Genomic DNA, 27,829 nt, shown 5'->3' on the forward strand with positions numbered 1-27,829 from the left:
ACTTCTTCTTTAAGAGGCTCCTCTGTCCTCCACTCGTTACCTGTATTAATGGCACCTGTTTGAACTTGTTATCAGTATAAAAGACACCTGTCCACAACCTCAAACAGTCACACTCCAAACTCCACTATGGCCAAGACCAAAGAGCTGTCAAAGGACACCAGAAACAAAATTGTAGACCTGCACCAGGCTGGGAAGACTGAATCTGCAATAGGTAAGCAGCTTGGTTTGAAGAAATCAACTGTGGGAGCAATCTTTGGAGGGAGTTGAAAGTCCGTGTTGCCCAGCGACAGCCCCAAAACATCACTGCTCTAGAGGAAATCTGCATGGAGGAATGGGCCAAAATACCAGCAACAGTGTGAGAAAACCTTGTGAAGACTTACAGAAAACGTTTGACCTGTGTCATTGCCAACAAAGGGTATATACAGTGGGGAAAAAAAGTATTTAGTCAGCCACCAATTGTGCAAGTTCTCCCACTTAAAAAGATGAGAGAGGCCTGTAATTTTCATCATAGGTACACGTCAACTATGACAGACAAAATGGAAAAATCTTTCCATTCATCCTCTGCCTTCACCTCTAAACCCTCCTCTTCTATAGCAGCCTTTTCTTCCAGCTCTTTAACAATGTTGAAGGTTTACTCTAACCATCCAGAGACGTGTGTTTCTTACATGGCTGTGTAAAGCAACTATAGCTCTAACTCAACTCATTTAATCTCCCCTCTAAGTCTGATTCTGGTCTCTTCCTTCTTCTTCTCCCTCCAATCTTTCCTTCTCTTCTGCCGCTTCCCTCTAATTCCATTATTTTCCCGACATTCCCGTCCTTCCCAGGCGAGGAGGAGGAGGAGGAGGAGGAGGAGGGGAGTCATCTTTCAGCAGCAGTCCTCGTCGCGTGGGGAGCATTGGGAATGTAAGCCTCAGTGGGACTGGGAGCCGGAGGAGCAGAGCTGGGAATAATGGAGGGAATGTTGGGAATCCTGAGAACACAAACAACGTTCCAGAAGAAGAGGAGCCTCTGTTCTCGTCCACCCCGCCTCCGGAGGATGTCAACGGAACCCTGCCAGAAGAGTAGAGGGACAAAGTGACACCCCTACTTTTAAACACTGTCCGTCCCTCCATACATCTTTCCATTTCCTTCCCTTAAACCCTCCCTTGTTCCCGCTCTCCTTTCTTCCTCCTTCCACTCCTCCCTTCTTCCTTCCCCTTCCTACCATCCCTACTAATATTCTTATACCCCGCCCCCTTTTATGCATCACCTGTCTGTGACAGTAGCTTGGATTGTGTCACCAAAATGTCAAAGTACCGTGTGAGCTGTTTTAAACTGAATTTATATCTTATTGCAGATGTCTTAATATATATCTGAAGTTATATCTTATTGCAGATATCTTAATATATATATCTGAAGTTATAGCTTATTGCAGATGTCTTAATATATATATCTGAAGTTATAGCTTATTGCAGATGTCTTAATATATATCTGAAGTTATAGCTTATTGCAGATGTCTTAATATATATCTGAAGTTATAGCTTATTGCAGATGTCTTAATATGTATCTGAAGTTATAGCGTATTGCAGATGTCTTAATATATATCTGAAGTTATAGCTTATTGCAGATGTCTTAATATATATCTGAAGTTATAGCTTATTGCAGATGTCTTAATATATATCTGAAGTTATAGCTTATTGCAGAGGTCTTAATATATATCTGAAGCTATAGCTTATTGCAGAGGTCTTAATATATATCTGAAGCTATAGCTTATTGCAGAGGTCTTAATATATATCTGAAGCTATAGCTTATTGCAGAGGTCTTAATATATCTGAAGTTATAGACACTAAAGATTGTTTCTCTCTATGCACTTATTTTATTATATTTTTCGAGCAGTGGCTATATTTTAGAAGAAACTCATTTATTAATCTGGGAATCTCATTGTGAATTGAGTTTTATAGAGTAAACCATCAACCCATGGACAATACTGGTCCTCTGCCTTTGTTTTCATTTATGATGAGTTCCTTACCAACACACACACAAATACTACTACTGCTACTGTTACTACTACTAGTATGATCTACGTTGATTTTAGGTTCACATAAAATTATATTGCTTATTCTACAATCATATACAATCAAACTAGCCTGATCCCAGATCTGTTTGTGCCATCATGTCAACTCATTGTAACTCATGATGACACAGACAGACTGGTACCCAGGCTACAATAGTCTACATGGCTTTTAGCACCAATCAGGGTCAAGGGTTATTAAAATGAACATCAGGTTGAATTGTTTGTGAAAACACCTAAATATCTATTATAAATGCTATAAACTACTTTCAATCCCCACAATCTTGTGTTCTTGTCTGTGGATTTTGTTCAACAGCAAAAGACGGCACTTTCACTAAGTCAGTTTTATTGAGGACAGTTGGGTCGGAGACACATTTAACCAAACATGCCTTTTATCAGATACAGGAAGAGGCATCCCAGGATGAAAACAGAAAACATCTTCATGAAAAACAAATTTGTATATTTTTGTACAGAAGCTTGTGAGTGGCTACACAAAGCAACATGACATCTCATTGGGTGTCCATCTCTGTGACTTCCTGATTCACAGAAACAAGACACACCCATCCACACAGTGAGGTTTTTAAAGCTACAAACTTTTCAAATTATATGATATTGCTTCATACATTCTACCCCTGAGCAACACGCAGTAACAGTCACACATAGGTATCCACTCCCATTTTAACACACCAAACATTATATTTCTTATAACCTATATTATTAGTACCCTATAGGGAAAAAGTAAGAACCCAAAGCAAGTAAATTAACACTTTCTTACATGTATTTTGTAACATAAAACACATTTCCTTAATTGAAGTAGTCATGACCCCCTCATCACAGAACAAGGTTACTTTCAGGGTTGGGCTCAGTTCCATTCATTCCATTTCAATTCAGTACTGGAACTAAACTGACATTCCAATTCCAAATGTCTCTCAATGAAAAAAATTGTAATTGAGTTTACTTCCTGAATTGAAACAAAATTGGTTACTTTTACACTCCTGGGTGGCAGAAGTACTGAGCTGAACTAAGCAGCCAACTAACAACATTCTGCTCTTTCACTTTTGAGTTTCCCCGATACCAAACCCACTTGAAAAAAATAATAATACCTAGCTCTGGGCACTTGGTAAATCTGTAAGGATTGGATAGGTATCAACATGGTGAATACTTCACCTAGCCTAATCAGAGGACAAGGTGGAGATGTTAGTTGCCATATTGCGTTGCTACACCCATCTATCCAACAGTTTCAGAACTACTACATTTGCTTAAGACCTAGTGGGTAGTTTGGGCTAAAGTTGAGTTTGTTTGACATTAAGTCTATGACGCTACATCATTGGCTAGAACTGAATGGGCTGAGGTGTATTACCGGTACCTGAGCAGTAGAAAGATACAGAGAGACGTCTTAAATAAGGTCAGATCACACTGTGGTCTCAGAGTACGGCACAAAGCGTCACCCAACAGGATATAAGCCACTACGCGCTGTTCGTCAACGTAGGTGGGACAGTATTTGAGTGCGTCCAAAATGGCACCCTATATAGTACACTACTTTTGACTGGCTCGTGTGACGGAGTACTTTTAACTGGTCAAAAGTAGAGCCCTTTATAGGGAATAGGGTGGCATTTCAGACACAAGCCTGACATCACAGAATGAACCAACCAATACCCAAAACATAAGGGTGAGAATGATCAAACAGGTATTCAAACGCATATACCCAGGCCATTGAGCGCCTTTAGAACGCGTTATCCCATTGAGCTAAAGCCAAGGCATTACCCTAGGGAGCTAACGCAAGTCTTCAGATCTCAGGCAAGGTTATTCATCATGCAAGCATAGTTACCCCAGTGGATCGCAACCAGTGGTACTAGAACCCTTGGGGGGAGTATAGGTATAGGGGAGAGCATGGTGTACAGTACTTGGTGGTGTAAAGTAAAGGTTGTGAACCACTGGTTTATCCTAGCCAAATAAACGTTGTTACACTTGCGCCGCCATACACAATATGTTAAAACACTTGTCACCTTGTATGGGTTAAAAACCAGAGGTTCCAAACCACAGCGTCATTCATAGGGTTGAATAATTCCAGTAATTAAAACAAAAGAAATCATAGGATTTCCAGAAAATCCCAGTTGGAATTCTGGATTTCTTGCTTATTCCTGCTTGATTCTGTGAATCTTCTAACCATGATTTCTGGAATATGTGGGAATTTTGCAGCCCTAATCATTCACAGGTAAGGCAAAAACATAACAAAAATACATCTTGACTACCCTCTGTACAACATACCTGGCTGTCTGAGTTCATAACCAAATATAAAAATGTCTACTTAGAAACATAAAATACAGCTTCAATCTCAACGTGGATTACTTTACAACACTGTTTATTCATTGATTCATTCAAGATTTCTACTAGTAAAATAATCAAACTGTATTGCTATAGTTTAAACAAATTATAGTTCAAGAAGGCACCATTAACTTTGGTAATCTAACTCTGTTATATCAGACTGGCCATGTTGAAGGTATCAGACTGGCCATGTTGAAGGTATCAGACTGGCCATGTTGAAAATATCAGACTGGCCATGTTGAAAATATCAGACTGGCCATGTTGAAAATATCAGACTGGCCATGTTGAAAATATCAGACTGGCCATGTTAAAAATATCAGCCTGGCCATGTTGAAAATATCAGCCTGGCCATGTTGAAGATATCAGCCTGGCCATGTTGAAAATATCAGCCTGGCCATGTTGAAAATATCAGCCTGGCCATGTTGAAGGTATCAGCCTGGCCATGTTGAAGATATCAGCCTGGCCATGTTGACGGTATCAGCCTGGCAATGTTGAAGATATCAGACTGGCCATGTTGAAGCCATCAGACCGGCCCTGTTGAAGATATCAGCCTAGCCCTGTTGAAGATATCAGCCTAGCCCTGTTGAAAATAACAGACTAGCCCTGTTGAAGATAACAGACTAGCCCTGTTGAAGATATCAGACTGGCCATGTTGAAAATATCTGACTAGCCATGTTGAAGCCATCAGACTAGCCCTGTTGAAGTTATCAGCCTAGCCCTGTTGAAAATATCAGCCCTGTTGAAAATATCAGCCTAGCCATGTTGAAGCTCTAAAAGGTGAGCGCAGGCTTGCGTTCAGTCAGGTTTGACCAGGATGAGGTGCCATCAGTAGCTCTGGTGAAATGGCACCCACTCAACACCATAGACTTGGATAGATGGCTCACGTGCCACAAAGCCTGTTTTAGCACGGGCAGAGTGAGCCACTGGGGACTTTCAACATTTTGAAGTAGTCAACTGGCTGGGACTTGCTATGGGTTAGGAAAGGATCACAGAATTCCATCCAGGTCAGCAGGATTGATCAGCCATTGGAATTATACTCCTTAGCAAACATTACATAACTGCAGGTGGCATTAAATCACCAACCTTGGCTTTACAGACTCAGCGGTTGAAGAAGAACTTGACTACTTTAAAATGGAGAAATCTGCCCATGTGGTCACAGAAGCCATTATGGCAATGCAAAGAAGAGCTCTCTATCCACCTCTATGCCCAACACATTCCCCAACCTAACCAAACACACCTTCACTTTTCCTGCGAGGTAGAAGTCACCCACAGATCTAGGATCAGATTACCCTAACCCCAATCCCACCCTTAACCATTAGAGAAACAACATCTGATCCTGGACCTGCAATAAAAGGTGCAAAGTCTATCTATTCCTTACCCAACCTCCCTACACCAACTTTCCTACTGCCTCCTGACTAGTCCCAAGATGTCCTGGATTTTCAGAGATCCTGGCTGAAGGATTCCAGATTTCCTGCTTACTACACCCTGATTCTGGAAATCTTCCAACCAGGATTTCTGAAAAACCTGGGTATTTTGGGAAAGTTACTGGAATTTTGCAACCCTACTCCTGACCCTCTCCTCCTTCCACTTCCTCTCCTTAACCAGTAGGTGTCACTGTTCAGTCAGTTACAGTATTATCGTTATTATTCTTCAAAGATTAGCAGACAAAACAAGGGGTTGTATTCATGTGAAGTAAAATAAAACATTTGAAATATAAATCATCATTATTGTGTGGATAACCTTCCATTCCAGTAACAACACTTTTTCCTCCATAAACATCAAAAGGAACAGAAACGTCCAAAACAGAACACAGCAAATATAACAAAACAACACGTGGTTAAAGTTCCAAATGGCACCCTATTCCCAACATAGTGCACTACTTTTGACCAGATATGGGTCCGCTACAGGTTAGTTCCAACAGGAAGTGCCCGTGCCATAAGCCCCGCTCCTAGGAGCCTCTCTGTCCTCGATGAGAAACCCGCAGGGCAAAGCATCCTGGGTAAAGCGTAGAGGGAAGGAGTACCGTTGATCCGTGACGTCATCAAAGCACCTCAACGACGCTCTAGAACAGTTGATATCAACACTGACGTTCTATGACGATCCATTGCATTAGATGGCGAGGTTCTGTCTCAATGACATTCTAGAACAGTTCTAGAACTCTAGACTCACTTCAGTGATGTCCAATGATCTGGTCCATTCCATTCCACCAGAGTGAGAGAGCTGTATGCTAGTACATTAAACCCCATTGGAAGCTGAAAGCTGTGATACAAGCCTGGTGGCCAAGGGAGACTGTGCTGGGCAGGGACACATTCATTAGTGCACGCTGTAGCTAACCGGAGGTGGGGGGGGGGGGTGGTTCACAGAATAATTTTGGGTCCTGGTCCGAAGTCTAGTCTCTTCACCATGCTGTAACACACAACAGAAACAGATTACTTAAACAGCACACTACGACCGACAGAATGTTTCAGACTTCAACTCAGACTATTCTCAGCCATTTTGTTAGGACTCCATCCTAGGCTAATTTCAGACTTTCATACCCCAATGGGCCTTGTTGTTCGGTTCTTGGGTTTGACTTCTGTTAGGATAAGGATCATCATCACTCATTAATATCATGTAGACGACTAATCAGCTTTATATTTATTTATTAAATTGTAAGCTATGACACCACGACTAACATAATTTGTTTTATGTATTCAGTGTCCATTTCGTTCTCTGATGGGCTTTCTTGTGATGGGCTGTTGGGTTCCAGTTGAGTGTAATAAAAACTACATGGATCAATATCAGCATGTAGATCCCTAACAGTTTAAATGTCTGTTTACATTACTTGATTCAGTTGTAGGTAGGCTATAAAAATGGCTTGTCAAGTCATTACTTCGAGTCCCAAATGGCACCCTATTCAATAGTGCACTACTATTAACCAGGACCTACAGGGAACAGGGTGCCATTTGGGGATGCGAACATTATTGAGCTAGTCGTAGAGCTAGCTATAGTTGACCCCTCACCCTTTCTCGTAGAGTCCGTTGGTGGCGGACGGTGTGTCAGAAGAAGTGCCTCTCTGGATGGGTGGCGCCCCCTGTCCCCCAGAGAGGGTACTGCGACCAGGAGACTGTTCATAGACAAACTCCCTACAGGATGCTAGTTTAGACTCCAGGTTCTGAAACCACAGGCATGGATGCAGGGTTACACACATATAGCAGATACACACACACACACACAGTGGTATGTTATGTGTTTGTGATACGGTGGTCAGAGAGGAATACAGAACAGTGTTGTGATATACATGAATGTGTTGTGATCAGAGAGGAAGACAGAACAGTGTTGTGATATACATGAATGTGTTGTGATCAGAGAGGAAGACAGAACAGTGTTGTGATATACATGAATGTGTTGTGATCTGAGAGGAAGACAGAACAGTGTTGTGATATACATGAATGTGTTGTGATCAGAGAGTCAAATAGAGAGAACAAAACAGTCAGCAGACTTCCTGTTACAGCTGTACAACTGACAGGAAACAGATGTTAATCACACACACACACACACACACACACACACAACCCCTGCACTACCTGTATGAGGGAGGTATTAGTGCAGGGGTTCCCAACCTTTTTTCCCCCCCAAGGCCCCCTTTTTTGATGTCACTTGTTTATTGAATAGCCTAGATTAAAGACAGCACCAGCTTGATTTTGGTTTAATTAGGAACATTGTTGTTTTGAAGCTCATTTCCTGCAATTCTACGTAGTTTCATAAAACATAGGTAGGCTATTTAATTATCATAATAATTAATTTAGAAAATAAAGTCTGATTGATTTGATCAATTGATAGCGACAGTCACATTGTAAAAGATTACTTCCCGAGCAAAGTCCAATTTCTTTGACCCCTCGACTTTAGAAGGTCGTAGCACAGCTTCTGAATGTCACAGAGACAAACCAAAGATATTCCCACGTGCATCAGGGTCACGTCTTCCTCTGGCATTATACCGCTTATTTCTTGTGTAGTTTTGTGTGTGTATGAGTGTTAGAATTAGAAGACCTTTATCACCTCAGACCTTTAATGAATATCATCTTACCCCGACTTTCCTCAGCAGTTCTCCTACGATGTTTTGAGCTGAGATACGTGCCGACGCAGTGAGAGGAGTACCTGATGGGCCGTCACCTGAACACAAAAAATAAAGAGTTTAAAATCTCCTGGTGTGATCCGGGAATTGAATGAGTAGAAACATTTTCCACATGAACACACACACACGGGGGGGTACTCACCTCTGCTGTAAGAGGGTGGGGGGGGGGTGAAGGGGCTTGCTGAGGAGTGGGGGTGGTCTGGAGGGGGTGGAGAGGAGAGCTGAGGAGGAGAGAGCAGGAGGAGGGGAGGAACGGAGGGATGAGGGGGGTCGTGTGAATGAATGGGAGGTAGTGAGGGATGTTTTGTCCTCCGTCTTGTCTGAGAGAGAGTCTTTGGTGACAGTGAAGGACGGTCGTCTTTCCTGCTTCTGTTGGACTGCCAACTCCTGTCTTAGATCTAAACACACACACACACACACACACACACACACACACACACACAGAGTGAGACAGAGACAGACACAGACAGAGAGACACAGAGAGAGACAGAGACAGAGAGAGAGAGACAGACAGAGAGAGAAAGCGAGACCGTAAGAAAGCCTGTCCCTTTAAGAGTGACTGATGATGTCATAGCTAGCACTGCTCTGAGTGTTCATTCATTCCCAAGTTCAGCTTGTGGAGAGGAATCTCCGGTTTGTAACATTATTATTTCTAGCTGTTAATCCTTCACTGTGTGTGATGCCAGAGCAGTACAGTATATTGTTTCCTTATGAAGTTATTATTTAGTCATATTTTCCTCATTATTATAACATTTATGGCACTCCTTTCTATGCTAGCTAAGTAATGTAACCACTGTTAGACACATTTTGCAGCCAGCCAAGTTGTTGCAGTCATTTTGTATGTCGTTTTTTTATTCAAATCAAATGTTATGTCACATGCGCCGAATACAACAGGTGTAGACCTTACCGTGAAATGCTTACTAACAAGCCCTTAACCAACAATGCAGTTAAGAAAGAAAACCCCCCAAAAATAAGAAATAAAAGTAACAAATAATTAAAGAGCAGCAGTAAAATAACAACAGTAAAATAACAATAGCGAGGCTATATACAGGGGGTACCGGCACAGAGTCAATTTGCATAATAAACAGAGAATAGCAGCAGTGTAAAGGGGGGGGGCAATTAAAATAGTCTGGGTAGCCATTAGATTGGATGTTCAGGAGTCTTATGGCTTGTGGGTAGAAGCTGTTTAGAAGCCTCTTGGACCTACACTTGGCGCTCCTGTACCGCTTGCCGTGCGGTAGCAGAGAGAACAGTCTATGACTAGGGTGGCGGCTGGAGTCATTGACAATTTTTAGGGCCTTCCTCTGACACCGCCTGGTATAGAGGTCCTAGATGGCAGGAAGCTTGGCCCCAGTGATATACTGGGCCGTACGCACTACCCTCTGTAGTGCTTTGCGGTCGGAGGCCGAGCAGTTGCCATACCAGGCAGTGATGCAACCAGTCAGGATGCTCTCGATGGTGCAGATGTAGAACCTTTTGAGGATCTGAGGACCCATGCCAAATCTTTTCAGGTGGAATAGGTTTTGTCGTGCCCTCTTCACGACTGTCTTGGTGTGCTTGGACCACGTTAGTTTGTTGGTGATGTGGACACCAAGGAACTTGAAGCTCTCAACCTGCTCCACGATGAGAATGGGGGCGTGCTCTTCTTTTTCCTGTAGTCCACAAATCATCTCCTTTGTCTTGATCACGTTGAGGGAGAGGTTGTTGTCCTAGCACCACCTTGCCAGGTCTCTGACCTCCTCCCTATAGGCTGTCTCATCGTTGTCGGTGATCAGGCCTACCACTGTTGTGTCATCTGCAAAATTAAATGATGGTGTTGGAGTCGTGCCTGGCCATGCAGTAATGAGTGAACAGGGAGTACAGGAGGGGACTGAGCACGCACCCCTGAGGGGCCCCCGTGTTGAGGATCAGCGTGGCAGATGTGTTGTTACCTACCCTTACCACCTGGATCTGGAAGTCCAGGATCCAGTTGCAGAGGGAGGTATTTAGTCCCAGGGTCCTTAGCTTGGTGATGAGCTTTGAGGGCACTATGGTGTTGAACGCTGAGCTGTAGTAAATGAATAGCATTCTCACATAGGTGTTCCTTTTGTCCAGGTGTGAAAGGGCAGTGTGGAGTGCAATAGAGATTGCATCATCTGTGGATCTGTTGAGGCGATATGCAAATTGGAGTGGGTCTAGGGTTTCTGGGATAATGGTGTTGATGTGAGCCATGACCAGCCTTTCAAAGCACTTCATGGCTACAGACGTGAGCGCTACGGGTCGGTAGTAGGCAGGTTACCTTAGTGTTCTTGGGCACAGGGACTATGGTGGTCTGCTTGAAACATGTTGGTATTACAGACTCAGTCAGGGACAGGTTGAAAATGTCAGTGAAGACACTTGCCAGCTGGTCAGCGCATGCTCGGAGTACACGTCCTGATAATCCGTCTGGCCCTGCGGTCTTGTGAATGTTGACCTGTTTAAAAGGTCTTACTCATATCGGCTACGGAGAGCGTGATCACACAGTCGTCCGGAAAAGCTGATGCTCTCATGCATCTTTCAGTGTTACTTGCCTCGAAGCGAGCATAGAAGTAATTTAGCTCGTCTGGTAGGCTCGTGTCACTGGGCAGCTCGCGGCTGTGCTTCCCTTTGTAGTCTGTAATAGTTTGCAAGCCCTGCCACATCCGACGAGCGTCGGAGCTGGTGTAGTACAATTACATCTTAGTCCTGTATTGACGCTTTGCCTGTTTGATGGTTCGTTGGAGGGCATAGCGGGATTTCTTATAAGCTTCCGGGTTAGAGTCCCGCTCCTTGAAAGCAGCAGTTCTACCCTTTAGCTCAGTGCAGATGTTGCCTGTAATCCATGGCTTCTGGTTGGGGTATGTACGTACAGTTACTGTGGGGACGACGTCATCGATGCACTTATTGATGAAGCCAGTGACTAATGTGGTGTACTCCTCAATGCCATCGGAAGAATCCCGGAACATATTCCAGTCTGTGCTAGCAAAACAGTCCTGTAGCTTAGCATCTGCTTCATCTGACCACTTTTTTATTGACCGAGTTACTGGTGCTTCCTGCTTTGGTTTTTGCTTGTAAGCAGGAATCAGGAGGATATAATTATGGTCAGATTTGCCAAATGGAGGGTCGAGAGAGAGCTTTGTACGCGTCTCTGTGTGTGGAGTGAAGGTGATCTAGAGTTTTTTTCCCTCTGGTTGCACAATTAACATGCTGGTAGAAAATTAGGTAGAACAGATTTAAGTTTCCCTGCAATAAAGTCCCCGGCCACTAGGAGTGCCACCTCTAGATTAGCGTTTTCCTGTTTGCTTATGGCCGTATACAGCTCATTGAGTGCGGTCTTAGTGCCAGCATCGGTTTGTGGTGGTAAATAGACAGCTACGAAGAATATAGACGAAAACTCTCTTGGTAGATAGTGTGGTCTACAGCTTATCATGAGATACTCTACCTCAGGCGAACAAAACCTTGAGACTTCCTTAGATATCGTGCACCAGCTGTTGTTTACAAATATACATAGACCACCACCCCTTGTCTTACCAGAGGCTGCTGTTCTATCCTGCCGATACAGTGTATAACCCGCCAGCTGTATGTTATTCATGTCGTCGTATTGTTACAACAGAAGACAACTTTATCTGGTTTATTATTGCTAATTAATATGTCCCTTATCATAACCTGTCAACACATAATATTGATACCATTAGATTTCATGTTTATCATTTCAGACCACAGTTTATGGACACACAACATTGGCTAATTACAGCTTAACAATGGCACAGAAGTGTGAACTTTGTTAAACCTGCAAGCAAGATTAAAGAGCAGTAAACTGAGGAACAGTCCATCTTCTGTGCTCTCTAACCAGAGCACAATCTCCATATATTTTCCTACTCACACCAGCAATAAATAGAGGTTTCAACCTCTTCAACAGAGAGAGAGGGGAGAGAGGGGACAGAGAGGGTCGACAAACAGTAGATAGCCAGAGACAAACAGGAGAACATCACATCAAGCCCACGCAACACACACACACACACACACACACACACGACAGACACAGGACCGCCAGTTAACCAGAACCACAGGACCGCCAGTTAACCAGAACCACAGGCCCGCCAGTTAACCAGAACCACAGGACCGCCAGTTAACCAGAACCACAGGACCGCCAGTTAACCAGAACCAAAGGACCGCCAGTTAACCAGAACCACAGGACCGCCAGTTAACCAGAACCACCAGTTAACCAGAACCACAGGACAGCCAGTTAACCAGAACCACAGGACCGCCAGTTAACCAGAACCACAGGACCGCCAGTTAACCAGAACCGCCAGTTAACCAGAACCACAGGACCGCCAGTTAACCAGAACCGCCAGTTAACCAGAACAACAGGACTGCCAGTTAACCAGGACCACAGGACCGCCAGTTAACCAGAACAACAGAGCCCTTCATTCATAACACCACACACAATCAAACACTGTCCCAGCCTGATGTCTCAGCCTGCAGCACAAGACCCACACCGAGACACACCTCTGGCTTCATCCTTCAGTCTCTGAACTGACTCCAGTAGGCTCTCCTTCTCATCCAGCTCACTCTCCAGGAAGGCATTCCTCTCTATCACATGGTTCATCCTCTGATCAAAGTCCTCCAGAGACATGATGGTAGCCCTGATGGAGTGAGGAGAGAGGAGGAGAGAGAAAGAGGAGGAGGGAGGAGGGAGAAAGAGGAATAGGTAGAGTTAGGTCATGTTAGGATGCATCATTAAGAACCATTCTCTATTCTTCATGTAAGAATCATGCCAGTGAGATGGTCCAGGAGCACAGAGACAAACAGAGAGGAGCTTATGATGTAGGGGTCTCTCCAGGTCATCATTAGTCTGCTCCAGTTACACCCCTACAACCCCTCTCCTCTCCTACCTCTTGGCTCTCTCCAGGTCATCATTAGCCTGCTCCAGCTCTCTGATGTATTTATGGAGCTGGTCTCTGATGGCCGTGGTCTCAGCCAGGTCTCCTTCCAGAGTAGAGATCTGACGGTATGCTTCCGAGTGCTGCGTTTCATACTTCTCCTGGAGGGGATAGGGGGGAGAAGTGGTCAACAGTAGTACACTAAACTCCTCTAGTACCCCCAAACAGTGTTTCTCAACTCCTCCAGTACCCCAAACAGTGTTTCTCAACTCCTCCAGGACCCCAAACAGTGTTTCAACTCCTCCAGTACTCCCAACAGCACACATTTGTTATATAGCCCCGGACAAACTCACCTGATTCAACTTGTCAACTAAATCATCAAGCCCTCAATGAGTAGAATCAGGTGAGTTTGTCCGGGGCTACAATATAAATGTATGCTGTTGGGGCACTGGAGGACTGGAGTTGAGAAACACTGTTGGGGTACTGGAGGACTGGAGTTGAGAAACACTGTTGGAGGTACTGGAGGACTGGAGTTGAGGAACACTGCTGGGGTACTGGAGGACTGGAGTTGGTCTAAGGCACTGCATCGCAGTGCTAGCTGTGCCACTAGAGATCCTGGTTCGAATCCAGGCTCTGTCGTAGCCGGCCGCGACCGGGAGACCCCATGGGGCGGCGCACAATTGGCCCAGCGTCGTCCAGGGTAGGGGAGGGAATGGCCGGCAGGGATGTAGCTCAGTTGGTAGAGCATGGCGTTTGCAACGCCAGGGTTGTGGGTTCGATTCCCACGGGGGGCCAGTATGAAAACAAAAAAAAAGATGTATGCACTCACTCTGGATAAAAATGTAAATGTAAATATAGTACACTTTCCTATAGTATAGGAAATAGAGCGCCTCAGAGTGCTACGTCTCAAACTTCTACCAGGGGATAGGGGGAGACACAGGAGTCAACATCTATACTATCTAGTACACTACTTTTGAACAGAGCCCTATGGGCCCTATGTCTGTGACTCATACTTCTCCTGTAGAGGACAGAACACAGGAGTCAACTGTATGAGTTATTGATGGTAACAGCAGGGTTATGTAACAACAGGGTGATGGTAGTGTAGAACAGGGTTATGTAACAACAGGGTGATGGTTACAGGGTGATGGTAGTGCACAACAACAGGGTGATGGTAGTGCACAACAACAGGGTGATGGTAGTGTAGAACAACAGGGTGATGCTAGTGCACAACAACAGGGTGATGGTAGTGCACAACAACAGGGTGATGGTAGTGCACAACAACAGGGTGATGGTAGTGCACAACAACAGGGTGATGGTAGTGCACAACAACAGGGTGATGGTAGTGCACAACAACAGGGTGATGGTAGTGTAGAACAACAGGGTGATGCTAGTGTTGAACAACAGGGTGATGGTAGTGCACAACAACAGGGTGATGCTAGTGTACAACAACAGGGTGATGCTAGTGTAGAACAACAGGGTGATGCTAGTGTAGAACAACAGGGTGATGCTAGTGTAGAACAACAGGGTGATGCTAGTGTAGAACAACAGGGTGATGCTAGTGTAGAACAACAGGGTGATGCTAGTGTAGAACAACAGGGTCATGCTAGTGTACAACAACAGGGTCATGCTAGTGTAGAACAACAGGGTCATGCTAGTGTAGAACAACAGGGTCATGCTAGTGTAGAACAACAGGGTCATGCTAGTGTAGAACAACAGGGTGCTTCTGCATTGCTTGCTGTTTGGGGTTTTAGGCTGGGTTTCTGTATAGCACTTTGTGACATCTGCTGATGTAAAAAGGTCTTTATAAATAAATGTGATTGACTGTATAAATCCAGCAGACGGTTAATTAGGCCATATTCATCAACACAACACAGCATTTCTCTTCAGTTACACAGGGTATATGAAGTATACAGTTAAGTGTTCCCAGCAAAGATAGCTAGCAGGCAGCAGTTCAGCCTTGACCTGACAGTTTGTTAGGGAAATGACCTGATGACAAGACTAGCTCACTTAACGGTCTGCTCCATCTCAATTATCTCTGCATGCAAATACTCATGTTAACCAGTAGCCATGTCAGTCTAATGGGCCTGCAGTCAAATCCTTGCTTCCTCCATCCTTATTTCCTCAATTCCTCTCAAAGCTCATTGGAGGAGGGGATCCGAGGTCCCTCCCTCAGACCTCCTCCTCTAATGAGCTTTGAGAGGAATTGAGGAAACAAGAATTTGACAACTAGTAACTTTTTCAGACACAGCTTAGGTTTGGTAATAGATATAGACAGCTTTTGTAACTTTGTCTGACTCAACTGTTGGCAACGTGTCACAGGAAGTACATCCATCAGGAAGTGAGTGTCAGACATCGTCAGCGGTTCCAAAGTGACATCACCTCAAGCACAGCCAGGCATGCACAAACCACATTTCCATCCAGTTGTGAGTAAAGTCATGACAGAAAGAGGAAGTGATGGAAAGAGGAAGTTTCAGTAACAAAATGTAAATGCCGACATAATTTGTTAGTTCGACATGGTGGGATCTTTTTGTGTCTGTAAAATTTATTAATTCGGTACATGAAAACTTAAGTCGAAAAAGTACATTGTGTGCACTACGTCATCACGCACTTATTTTTATCCACAGCAAGTCCATTTGGTGGATACACACCACTGGTGGGAAAATTCGCATATTTGAACAGGGTGATGGTAGTGTACATATTTCATATGCAGATTTTAGAATATTAGCATGAAAATCTGTCGCCAATTGGATGGAAACCTAGCTACTGACAGTCACTCAATTAACCCATGTCAGCAAAAAAATTATTAGATTGTAAGTTAGTCTAGCGACCAGCTATCGAAACTTGTAGTAATCATGGTCGAATTACTGACCGGGGGGCCCCCATTGATTTTGTTAAGTCACTCACTCAGATATCATATGAAAAACTGCTAACATTTCTCTCCACCCTATGGCAAAATGTATAGCATTGCAAGAAATTAGCTGAAAAACGACTAAATTGTTCTCTCTGCCTCCTGGCAAAAATGAGTAGAATTACATGAAATGAGTTATAAAATTGCTAAATCTTCTCTCTGCCCGGTAGGTCTGGAGAGCTCTCCTCTTGCGATGAATACAGTCGCTCAGTCATCACACACACACACAGACACTACTGTCCCACGGAGAGCCCTTTAGACCAGCAGCACCCTATTCTAAACCGCCCTATTCTCCTCAGGGATAGCAGGCTCATAACCACTGGCCCAAACTGGCAGCCGGCTGATAGGAAAATACCCATTCAAATACAACTGCAGGCTTCCCATCAGACAGACCTGGGCCACGTTTAGTAGCCAAACGTTGTCGAACGTTGCAGATGGAGATGCCACAAACCTCTCCTCTGGGACTCCGAGACATTTCACAATTTTGTTATAACCCTGAACTACGACCTGATTCATGTAGTCAAGGGCTTGAAGATTCCATGGTTGCCATGGAGCCTAGTGGCAGCCTTGTTAGTTTACTCCTGCAAATGTATACTTAATAAATTAATAAAACGTGTTTATGTGCATTGTTTTTATTAACTTTGATTTATTGATAGCTAATCAAGTATTGAACACATATCTATTTATTTTTTACCAACAAAATTAAGTTAGTTAACATTTCTGACAACTTCTCCAATCAACTAGCTATTTGTTTGGATATGAAAAGCAGCCCAAATTTTCATAGACCCTCATATCATCCTCATCTTCTCCCATCGCCTGACCAAAGGCTGGATCAAAGATTCAGAAATGGCAGCAACCCTCATTCACAACACAGAAAGATTCCTCAGAAGTTTTGAAAGGATTAAACCACCCTGTTGTGAGGAGCTCAAGAACAGCTTTATTCAATATGGGATCCTACGGAAAACATGCAGCTGGCGAGGACAACGAGGGAGTAGGAGACTATTAAACAAACTAAAGTATTTTGTGTGCACTCCCAATGAGAGCAGTACAACATGCCCACCGGGGTTGGATGATAAAAGACACTGGCCAGGTTTGCTGGCTGCTCCTCAGGCAGTTGGAAACACAGCGAGAACTATGCACACAAAGCAAATCGGAAAACGGAGTGGATTTCAGTGCCCTGAGACCTCTGATACTTGATTTAGTGCCCTCTACAGAGACTTGATGCAACTCCTATTTAATCTACAGCTCTCTTGCCTATCAGCATGGAACTATTTCATGCCCAGCCTATCAGCATGGAACTATTTCATGCCCAGCCTATCAGCATGGAACTATTTCATGCCCAGCCTATCAGCATGGAACTATTTCATGCCCAGCCTATCAGCAAGGAACTATTTCATGCCCAGCCTATCAGCAAGGAACTATTTCATGCCCAGCCTATCAGCATGGAACTATTTCATGCCCAGCCTATCAGCATGGAACTATTTCATGCCCAGCCTATCAGCATGGAACTATTTCATGCCCAGCCTATCAGCAAGGAACTATTTCATGCCCAGCCTATCAGCATGGAACTATTTCATGCCCAGCCTATCAGCATGGAACTATTTCATGCCCAGCCTATCAGCAAGGAACTATTTCATGCCCAGCCTATCAGCAAGGAACTATTTAATGCCCAGTCTCTCACTAATAAATCCCTCCTGCTGCCCAAACACATAGTGGACAAAAAGCTTGACATCCTGTGTCTAACTGAAACCTGGCATCAGCCTGGGGTCTACTTAGCCCTAAATGAAGCCTGCCCACCTGGTTACAGGTACATGGAAAAAGCCTGCAGCACTGGCCGCAGCGGTGGCTTAGCCATCATACACCAAGCTGAACTCCCTCCTGCCCCTGCCTGAACTGTGCTATTTTGAATGTCTCGCCGTAAAATCACCTGCACGCCCCCATAAAAACATGGGATGTCACATTCACTAACTCAGCTCCCTGGTTTACTCCAGAACTGAAAAACACAAAATCCACTGGACGCATCCTGATCTCAGAAACTTGGGGCTCACCATCCACAAACTGGCCTTTCAAGAGCACCAAATGGCCTATTCCAAGGCCCTGAAAGAGGCACGGTCGACATTCTACTTCAACCTCATCAATACAAATCCTGGAAACACCTGTTTTCCACAATAAACCAACTTTTGAAACCCCCAGTCCCAGATCGAGACAACGGACGAGCAGTGTAACAGCTTCATTAACTTTTTTTTAACAGTAAGGTCAGCAACATTACATTTTAGTCATTTAGCAGACGCTCTTATCCAGAGCGACTTACAGTTAGTGAATACATATTTTTTTTATACTGGCCCCCCGTGGGAATCGAACCCACAACCCTGGCGTTGCAAACGCCATGCTCTATCAACTGAGCTACATCCCTGCCGGCCATTCCCTCCCCTACCCTGGACAACACTGGGCCAATTGTGCGCCGCCCATGAGTCTCCCGGTCGCGGCCGGCTGCGACAGAGCCTGGATTCGAACCAGGATCTCTAGTGGCACAGTTAGCACTGCGATGCAGTGCCTTAGACCACTGCGCCACATCAGATCTCTCATCTAAAGATCTACTACTCTGTCTTCTGCCGCCCTCGACCCTCCACCTCAGCCTTTCTACTGCTTCCATGAAGTCACCCAGGAAGGTATTGAGAAAGCTACCTCCTCCTGTACCTTGGATTCTATTCCAACAGCCCTGTTCAAAACATGCATCCCTGCACTCAGCCCCCTGATAACCCAGATTGGAGGGAGTGGATAACAATCTGGCAGTGTCTCACCTGCATTTAAGACCGCTGTCATCAGCCCCCCTTCTGAAGAAGCCCACCCTGGACCCAGAAGTGCTTGCCAAATACAGGCCAATATCCAACCTCCCCTACCTTTCCAAGGTGTTGGAAAAATTGGTTGCTGTACAGCTCCAGGACCATCTCAATGAGAACAACCCATTCGAGAAGTTCCAGTCATGTTTCCGGCCGGCCCACAGCACTGAAACGGCCCTACTCAGGGTCACCAACAACCTGCTGATGGCGGCTGATGTAAACTCCCCGTCTCTGGATCCTCCTGGACTTGAGCACAGCTTTTGACACTGTCGACCACCCCATCTTCCTGGAACACCTCCGGGACAGCATCGGACTGTCTGGACCCAATCTGAGCTGGTTCCACTCCTACCTCTCAGACAGGACTGAGTATGTGTCGCTAGGTGGGTCCAGGTCCCGGACTCACCACGTCACCTGCGGTGTCCCACAAGGATCTGTTCTTGGACCGATTCTGCTCGTCCAGTACATGCTCCCCTCCGGCATGGAATCTTCTTCCACTGCTATGCTGATGACAACCAGCTGTAGCTAAAAACAGCCCAAAGTATCTCTGATGCATGTGCCCGTCTGAACACCTGCCTTACGGAGATAAGGGCATGAATGAAGCAAAACTTCCTTCAACTGAACAGCAGCAAAACCGAGGGCCTACTTGTTGGGACCCCCCACCAGGTCCAGCACGCACCAATAACACACCTCACCAATGCGGGACAGAACATCCCTCTCTCCCCCTCAGTTTCCAATCTGGGTGTAAAGCTCGATTCCTCCCTGACCTTTGCCACATCAAACAAAAAAGTGTAAAGCGTCATTCTATCACCTCGAGAACGTCGCCAAACTCAGTCCTACCCTCACTCAGTCTGATGCAGAGAAGCTCGACCATGCCTTTATCTCCTCAAGGCTGGACTACTGCAACACACTCTTCACCTGGATCCCTGGCAGGAGTCTTCATAAGAACTACAACACTCTTCATCAGGATCCCTGGCAGGAGTCTTCATAAGAACTACAACACTCTTCATCAGGATCCCTGGCAGGAGACTCCAGAACTACAACACTCTTCATCAGGATCCCTGGCAGGAGTCTCCAGAACTACAACACTCTTCATCAGGATCCCTGGCAGGAGACTCCATAAGCTCCAGTACATCCAGAACAACGCTGCCAGGGTCCTGGTGAGAGTGAGGAAGCACCATCACATCACCCCCATCCTGGCATCTCTGCACTGGCATCCCGTCTCATTCCAGATTGAATTCAAAACCCTCCTGCTGACTTCCCAGTGTATTCATGGCAATACCCCTCCTTATCTCAAAGAACTGCTCTCCCTCCATAACCCCACCCGCACCCTCAGGTCAAGCGATAGCCTGCTCTTCCACGCCCCAAGGACGAAGCTCAGTCCCTTGGGGGAAATCGGGCTGTCAGCTCGACCGCCCCCAGCCTCTGGAATGCCCTCCCGGACCACCTGAAGGCACCACAGACTCTGGGCTCCTTTAAAAACAGGCCTAAAGACCTTTGTCTTTACGAAGGCTTTCTGTTAATATCTGTGCTCTTTGGTGTCCTTGTCCCTTGTAGCGTCAGCTGGGTTCTTGGTGTCAGTTGTCGTGTCATTTTATTTCTATTTCATTTCGATTTTATGCACTTAAAATATTATTCTGTATAATGAAAAGAGCTTTACAAATGTAATACATTATTATTATTATAATTAAGGGCTTGATGATAAGTTGAACCAGGTGTGCTAGTTCTGGAATAGTTCAAATAGATGGAACGGCTGGTTCCAACCGAGTAGAGGTTGGAAAAACACTTCTCTAGACTAGTCAAGTCAACGGTTCATACCTTGTAGTTCTCCAGTTCCATGTGTAGCCTGTTGTTCTGTGTGAGGAGTTCTTGGTTCCGTGTCTCACACTGCTTGAGTTCCATCTCCAGTTCTACCTCGTAGTCACGACTCATCTGTTGGAACTCCTGCAGCTCCTCCTGCGCCTCCTCAGACCTGGGAGAGGTTAGGGGTCAAGATGGTGGTCGTGGAGTAACAGAGGACACCACGGTTTAAGCAGATACCTGTGGGTACCTCTGCTGGGGCCTGGCAGACTGCTCCTTCTTTTGTGTGTGTGTGTGCGTGTGTGTGTACCTCTGTTGGTGCTTGGCCACCTGTTCCTTCCAGTAGTCCACCTCCTCCTCCAGTGAAACAAACTTAAGGGGCTCTGGTTCTCCCATCTCTGCCCACACTACTGGACACTCTTCTCTCACCAATCTTCTCTTCGACCTACTGAGGTTCTCCTCTTCTCACACCGATCTCTTCTCTCCCTCTCTTACAGTTCTCCTCTCACTGAGTCTATGGGAGGCAGTAAATAGAAGGCGAGAGTCCGTAAATGGAAGGAAGGAAGGAAGGAAAGAGTCTGTAAATACAAGGCGAGCGTCAGTAAATACAAGGCGAGCGTCAGTAAATACAAGGCGAGCGTCAGTAAATACAAGGCGAGCGTCAGTAAATACAAGGCGAGCGTCAGTAAACTTAGATGATAAACAGTGTTGATACTTTTTCTTCCAAAAGAGAGAAAGAGTTCTCTATTCAGCATTTCCAAATGAACCATGTGCTTCAGGCAAGAAAGGACAGCAGAAAGGGGTTACAGGAGTTTAGTGCGAACTGCAACGACATGAGTGAGCCATCATCTAGCTAGCTAAGGAGTGCACTGCCAGTGTCAACTGACGACAATAGGCTGGCTGTCAAACTTTAGCAACCCAAAGAAGAGTATGATGCCAGGCTTAATGAACATGAATAGATCATGTTTATTCAAACAAAGCAAATAGACCAATTTGATATATGACTTGATTACTTTTGTAGCTATTGCCATTCTACTCATAACCAAAGTCTTAAACAATATCTGGAACTTGTACGTACAAGTATTTGTTAACTGATGTTTGTCAAACAAGGCAGCAAACAAGAGAACACAGAACACAAAAAGGGAAGTGTATTCTCGCCTTCACAACAGTGACAAGCAGTGTCAGCTGGCTTACGTAAACTTGCTTGCAATATGTAGTCTCTGGTCAAAATAAGTAGCTATGCTATGGCATTTATTTTCTGTCCATTTTACAATAACGCAACCCAAGTCAGAATGTACAAAATGTAGTTACCAATGTATACGTGCGGACACCGTAATTTGCCTATACATCGATCTAACGGATGAGTTTGTCACAAATTAACGTTAGCATCGCGATTTAAATCCCCTTAAATTGACTGCTGATACTAACCTACCTAGCGTAGCTTGCGGTGGCTAGCAGCCGGTGCTCCAGTGCCGAAAGATGACGGTTACTTTATAACCGAGCTACAAAACGGAACAAAAGTATCCAGCAAATTTTGTTACATAGATCATTCCTTGGCCGAAAGTAGTAACAAAATTGCCACATAGAACAATGCGAAGGCTGCATATCTCATTTGTCCATAGAAGACTCACCGCTAATACGCCAACCCCCGCGATCGCTTAACCGCTCACCATTGGTCGGTTATACTGTCAATCAAGTGTTGAGGGTGATGAATGGCCAATCGCGTTCATGATTTGCCTACGAGGTGCCGGTTAAATCAAATGTGCTTTCAAGCAGAGAGGAAGAGGCGAAGCGAGAGGTTTTACCCCGCCCCAAATCTGTCCACGAAAATGTTTGTATGGAGGTCAATGAGTGTCGAATTTGGTCAACAAAAAATGTAATTGCTACTTGAGGCTTATTTGATCTAATAAAGTTTTGTAATGGTTAGGTTGTTACAAATGCACTGGTATAAGTGGACGCACGTGGCATTTTGGCAACTTTGAAAAAACCCACTTTATATCAAGTGGTGTAGTGCTATTTTTTTAGGAGAGGAAGCGAAAAAAATATGTAAATGACGTCATCATTTCCTCAATCAAACTTTGTACCGACAGGTGTAGCCTTATGCAAAGCCTATCATTACAAGACTGTCCAACCTTGTTCCTGGAGAGCTGCCTTCCTGTATGATTTCACTGCAACCCCAGTTTTAACTAACCTGATTAATCTTATAAACTAGTTAATTATTAGAATACTTTAAAGTACTACTTAACAAATGTGCTTTCAAGCAGAGAGGAAGAGGCGAAGCGAGAGGTTTTACCCCGCCCCAAATCTGTCCACGAAAATGTTTGTATGGAGGTCAATGAGTGTCGAATTTGGTCAACAAAAAATGTAATTGCTACTTGAGGCTTATTTGATCTAATAAAGTTTTGTAATGGTTAGGTTGTTACAAATGCACTGGTATAAGTGGACGCACGTGGCATTTTGGCAACTTTGAAAAAACCCACTTTATATCAAGTGGTGTAGTGCTATTTTTTTAGGAGAGGAAGCGAAAAAAATATGTAAATGATATGGGCGATATGGGCGACGCACTGCCAAACGGGAAAAGGAAGGGATTTTTTTTCTAATCAATTATATCACGGCAACAGTAGTTATCAGTGCTCTAATCTAGACGTCTGATCTGCCACTAAATGTCCAATCAGGCTAAAGTCGTGCTTCAAATGGCCCCGCCCCTTTTGGGGCGATTTCAGTCAGGTTGAAAATCACCCCAGAAGTCTGTCATAGCCTCTCATGTAAAATCTTTTTTTTTCAAATATCAGAGCTTTCAATACAATCTCTATGGGTTTCTGAGGGCTTGCACTTACGCGCTTTCGTCATACGTAACATAACCATGAACGTAACTAAGAAAAGAGCGGGTAGCAGCGTCAATCAATTCACGTACTACTATCAAAAAGATGGCTAGCGTTCAGTGCAACTCGATTGTCTCTTTGAAAGAAGTTCACATCAAAGACCATTCAAAACGAGCTACTGGAGTGTATGCTAGCGGTCATGAGGGAACATATTGTGGAGGAGGTGAAGTCGGCGAACTTCGTAGCTATCCAAGCTGACGAGACCACGGACGTTTCTACACAGACACAGCTGGTGCTTGTGCTGAGGTACATAGATAGCAACCACAAAGTGCAGGAGCGCTTTTTGAGTTCCTTCCCATCTCGGAATCAACCTCAGTCTCAATCGCCAGTGTGCTTTTGGAGAGACTGAACGGTCTTTTTGCCGACAACGAGAAAGTCAAACTGTGGTGCACTGGCACTGTACCAGGTTCTCATGAGCTACAACCTCCAGGAGACGTTCTCTGAGACTGTGACTCTGTTGAACATCCTCATAACTACTCCCATGACAACAGCTGAAGCTGAGAGATTTTTCTCAACTTTGACACGAGTTAAGACATTCCTGCGAAATTCAATGGGCCAGGAACGTCTGAATGCACTGGCCATGCTTTCCATGGAGAGGGAACTAGTCCTCAGCATGCCTGATTTCAATGAGAAAGTCATTGACCGCTTTGCTGCATTGAAAGAGAGAAGAGAACAGTTTCAGTACAAGTAATGTAGCCTCTCTCTCTCTTTGTCCATCCCTGTCTGTCTCTTTAACACACACACGCCCAAATCAGTTCACAGTTGATGTTGTTTAAAATAGTTATTTTTCATTTAAAAAAAAGTAAAAAAACAAAAAAAATCTGTTCATGTTCATTTTTACAAATCTATACAATTGGCCAGAATATGGTTGTTCATATTTACAAATCTATACAATTGGCCAGAATATGGTTGTTCATTTTCACAAAGCCATACAGATAGCTGTGTTTACCTTTTCTATAAATTATTTTCAAATTCTGTTTTCAGGCAAAATGTCTATCACTGTTCATTTTCACAAATCTATACAAGAGGGCAGAATATGGAAGTCTATAAAAATTTCTTATTACCAATAACTTGCATCAATGTTTTCAGTAGCCTCTATCAAAAGCTCCTGCTTGCTTGTTGTGAATTATGCTCAGGTGCACATATTTCCAATTCAACCATGAGGCAAAAAATGTGGTAAAAGCTCTTGTTGATCCTGCAATCTGAACAAATACCAAGATGCTGTATTTTCAGCTGATATTTCATTTGTTTATGGAAATGCATATTGTTTATGCAGTGTTGAGGAATGTGAAAGAACACCCTTGATTATTTTTACTGTGATAACTTATTTTGCTTTTGTAAGCCAACACTTTTGAGATCAGTCAATAAATGCTTCTGGCATTGACTTATATGCTGCCCCTGTCTTCATGTTGTTGCTGGACATATCTTTTTTTAAATGTGTGTAGGTCACCTAAATCATCAGAAAAATTGCCCCCCCTGAGAATTTTTTCAGGAGCCGCCACTGCTACTTAAGTAGTTTTTTTGGGGTATCTGTACTTTACTTTTTATATTTTTGACTACTTTTACTTTTAGTTCACTACATCCCTAAAGAAAATAATGTACTTTTTACTCCATACATTTTCCCTGACACCCAAAAGTACTGGTTACATTTTGAATGTTTAGCAGGACAGGAAAATGGTCAAATTCACACACTTATTACGAGAACGTACCTGGTCATCTCTACTGCCTCTGATCTGGAGAACTCACGAAACACAAATGCTTTGTTTGTAAATTATTTCTGCATGTTGGAGTGTGCCCTCTGGTTTGCTTAATATAAGCAATTTGAAATTATTAATACTTTTACTTTTACTTTTGGTACTTAAGTAAACATTTTTTAATTGCATTTACTTTTGATACTTAAGTATATTTAAAACAAAATACTTTTAGACTTTCACTCAAGTAATATTTTACTGGGTGACTTTCACTTTTCTTTCATTTTCTGTTAAGGTATCTTTACTTTTACTCAAGTATGACAATTGGGTACTTTTCCACCACTGGAATCAGATTAAGGTTGGAATGAAAACCTACAGGATGGTAGCTCTCCAGGAAACAGGGTTGGAGAGCCCTGTCATAGAATATGCATAAAATGTATCCTCCAATTGCAACGTCTTTCTATGCCCACACATATGGTCTCAATAAAATAAAAATAAATGTAATACCATCAAACACCAAGTTAGGCATACGTAATTAAAACATAGGCCATCATCACTATCAATCGTGAATCATAATTCTTCACGCTTTACCAGTGAAACCGCATCTGCATGCCAATCATTTGATTGATCTCAATCAGTTTCATGGGAATAGTCTATGCATTTCGATCTTCTTGAATGACAGTTTCGTGAGTGAATCAGAGCAGATAGTGTTAACAAACTATTAGCCTTTCTTGTATTTTGTTTCAATCAAAGCATATACCCTGCCTAGTGGCTCTTTTGAGTTTTGGCACATTATATATTTTTTGACTATTCAGCTTCAGCTAACCATCCTAAAATGTCATTATAAATTAGGTGTTTTTGGTGTAACAGTAACGTTATAGGCCTACTATGCTGGCTATTATATTCGGTTCTGTTATGTAAAATAGGCTACTAATTAATCAGTATGTGATTTTGCGAGACATTGATTCAGCTTTGATCTAACTTTACTAAACGAGCACCATTGTGAGAAGTGATCATCTTCTATTAGTAATAATAATAATAATAATAATAATAATAAGTGATGAGTAGGACTATTAGGCAACAGATCTTGATGAGGGTTATTTTAAATGATTGGAGCGCCCTTCCTGGTTCTAAAAGGACAGCGCTAAATAAACTTTGATTTGATTAGCTTGAACACATGGCTACTGTCGTATATGATGAATGGTGGCAATTATTGCTGTCAACACAGAGTCCGTTATGCTGCATCGTGTGAGAGGCTTTTATTAAAATCACGAGTTTACAGCATAGGTACAGACCCGCGATGTCCGGAGAACGGCTCCCCAGATTGCTATGGCCGTTCTGACGTCTCATCGTTTAACCCCTATTTATAAACAATGCAAAAAGAGGGGTGACTCCCTCTTCTGGCCAATCACCAGTCTCCCCTGGGGCATCACCCTCCAAACGCTACATTTGAACTAAGATCATAAAACAACATTCTTTGTTCCTCCAAAACATTTAACAAAGGCATAATCTTCAGATACGATACTACAATATACCATATTACAGAATAAAAATAAAAAAATATCATAGAATTTATTTGCATAGATGTAATCATCAAATGAATTGACCAAGTAGTGAACATAAATTATTACTAAGTAGAATTGCAGGAAAATCGTATTAAAAAAGCCATAAAAATCAAGCTTTTTGTGTGGTGTATTCATGCCACTATAAACTATAACCTAAATGCATTATTACCTCCAAATTAGCCCAATTCACACTTCCAATTTTCCACCCGGACATACCAAGGTAGAACTGTAGGCTACATGTACACGTACAGTTGAAGTCAAAAGTTTACATACACCTTAGCCAAATACATTTAAACTCAGTTTTTCACAAAACCTGACATTTAATCCTAGTAACAAGTCCCTGTCTTAGGTCAGTTAGGATCACCACTTTATTTTAAGAATTTGAAATGTCAGAATAATTATAGAGATAATTATTTCTTTCAGCTTTTATTTCTTTCATCACATTCCCAGTAGGTCCGAAGTTTACATACACTCATTTAGTATTTGGTAGCATTGCATTTAAGTTGTTTAACTTGGGTCAAACGTTTCATGTAGCCTTCCACAAGCTTCCCACAATAAATTGGGTGAATTTTGGCCCATTCCTCCTGACAGAGCTGGTGTAACTGAATCAAGTTTTTAGGCCTCCTTGCTCGCACACGCTTTTTCAGTTCTGCCCACACATTTTCTATAGGATTGAGGTCAGGGCTTTGTGATGGCCACTCCAATACCTTGACTTTGTTGTCCTTAAGCCATTTTGCCACAACATTGGAAGTATGCTTGGGGTCATTGTCCATTTGG

The 27,829-nt window shown here is 43.6% G+C and overlaps 2 protein-coding genes across 2 annotated transcripts in view; one reads left to right on the plus strand and one right to left on the minus strand.

Moving 5' to 3' along the window:
- LOC121570335 (myosin-11-like) overlaps positions 1-1,065 on the plus strand; it is a 69,142-nt gene extending 68,077 nt beyond the window's left edge. The window contains exon 44 of the mRNA XM_045213238.1: positions 825-1,065. Within this exon, the coding sequence (XP_045069173.1) occupies positions 825-1,065 (241 nt within the window). The remainder of the gene's footprint in view (positions 1-824) is intronic.
- Positions 1,066-2,379: 1,314 nt separating this feature from the next.
- Positions 2,380-22,520, minus strand: LOC121570160 (nuclear distribution protein nudE homolog 1-A). The gene is given in 10 exon segments (XM_041881656.2): positions 2,380-6,781; positions 7,378-7,529; positions 8,442-8,527; positions 8,632-8,677; positions 8,679-8,887; positions 12,996-13,132; positions 13,382-13,530; positions 20,933-21,086; positions 21,225-21,428; positions 22,343-22,520. Coding segments are annotated over 9 exon segments (1,068 nt in total). The 5' UTR covers positions 21,311-21,428; positions 22,343-22,520; the 3' UTR covers positions 2,380-6,732.
- Between the last annotated feature and the right edge of the window lie 5,309 nt (positions 22,521-27,829).

The sequence above is a fragment of the Coregonus clupeaformis genome, unplaced genomic scaffold, assembly GCF_020615455.1.
Source record: "Coregonus clupeaformis isolate EN_2021a unplaced genomic scaffold, ASM2061545v1 scaf0093, whole genome shotgun sequence".
NCBI lineage: Eukaryota > Metazoa > Chordata > Actinopteri > Salmoniformes > Salmonidae > Coregonus > Coregonus clupeaformis.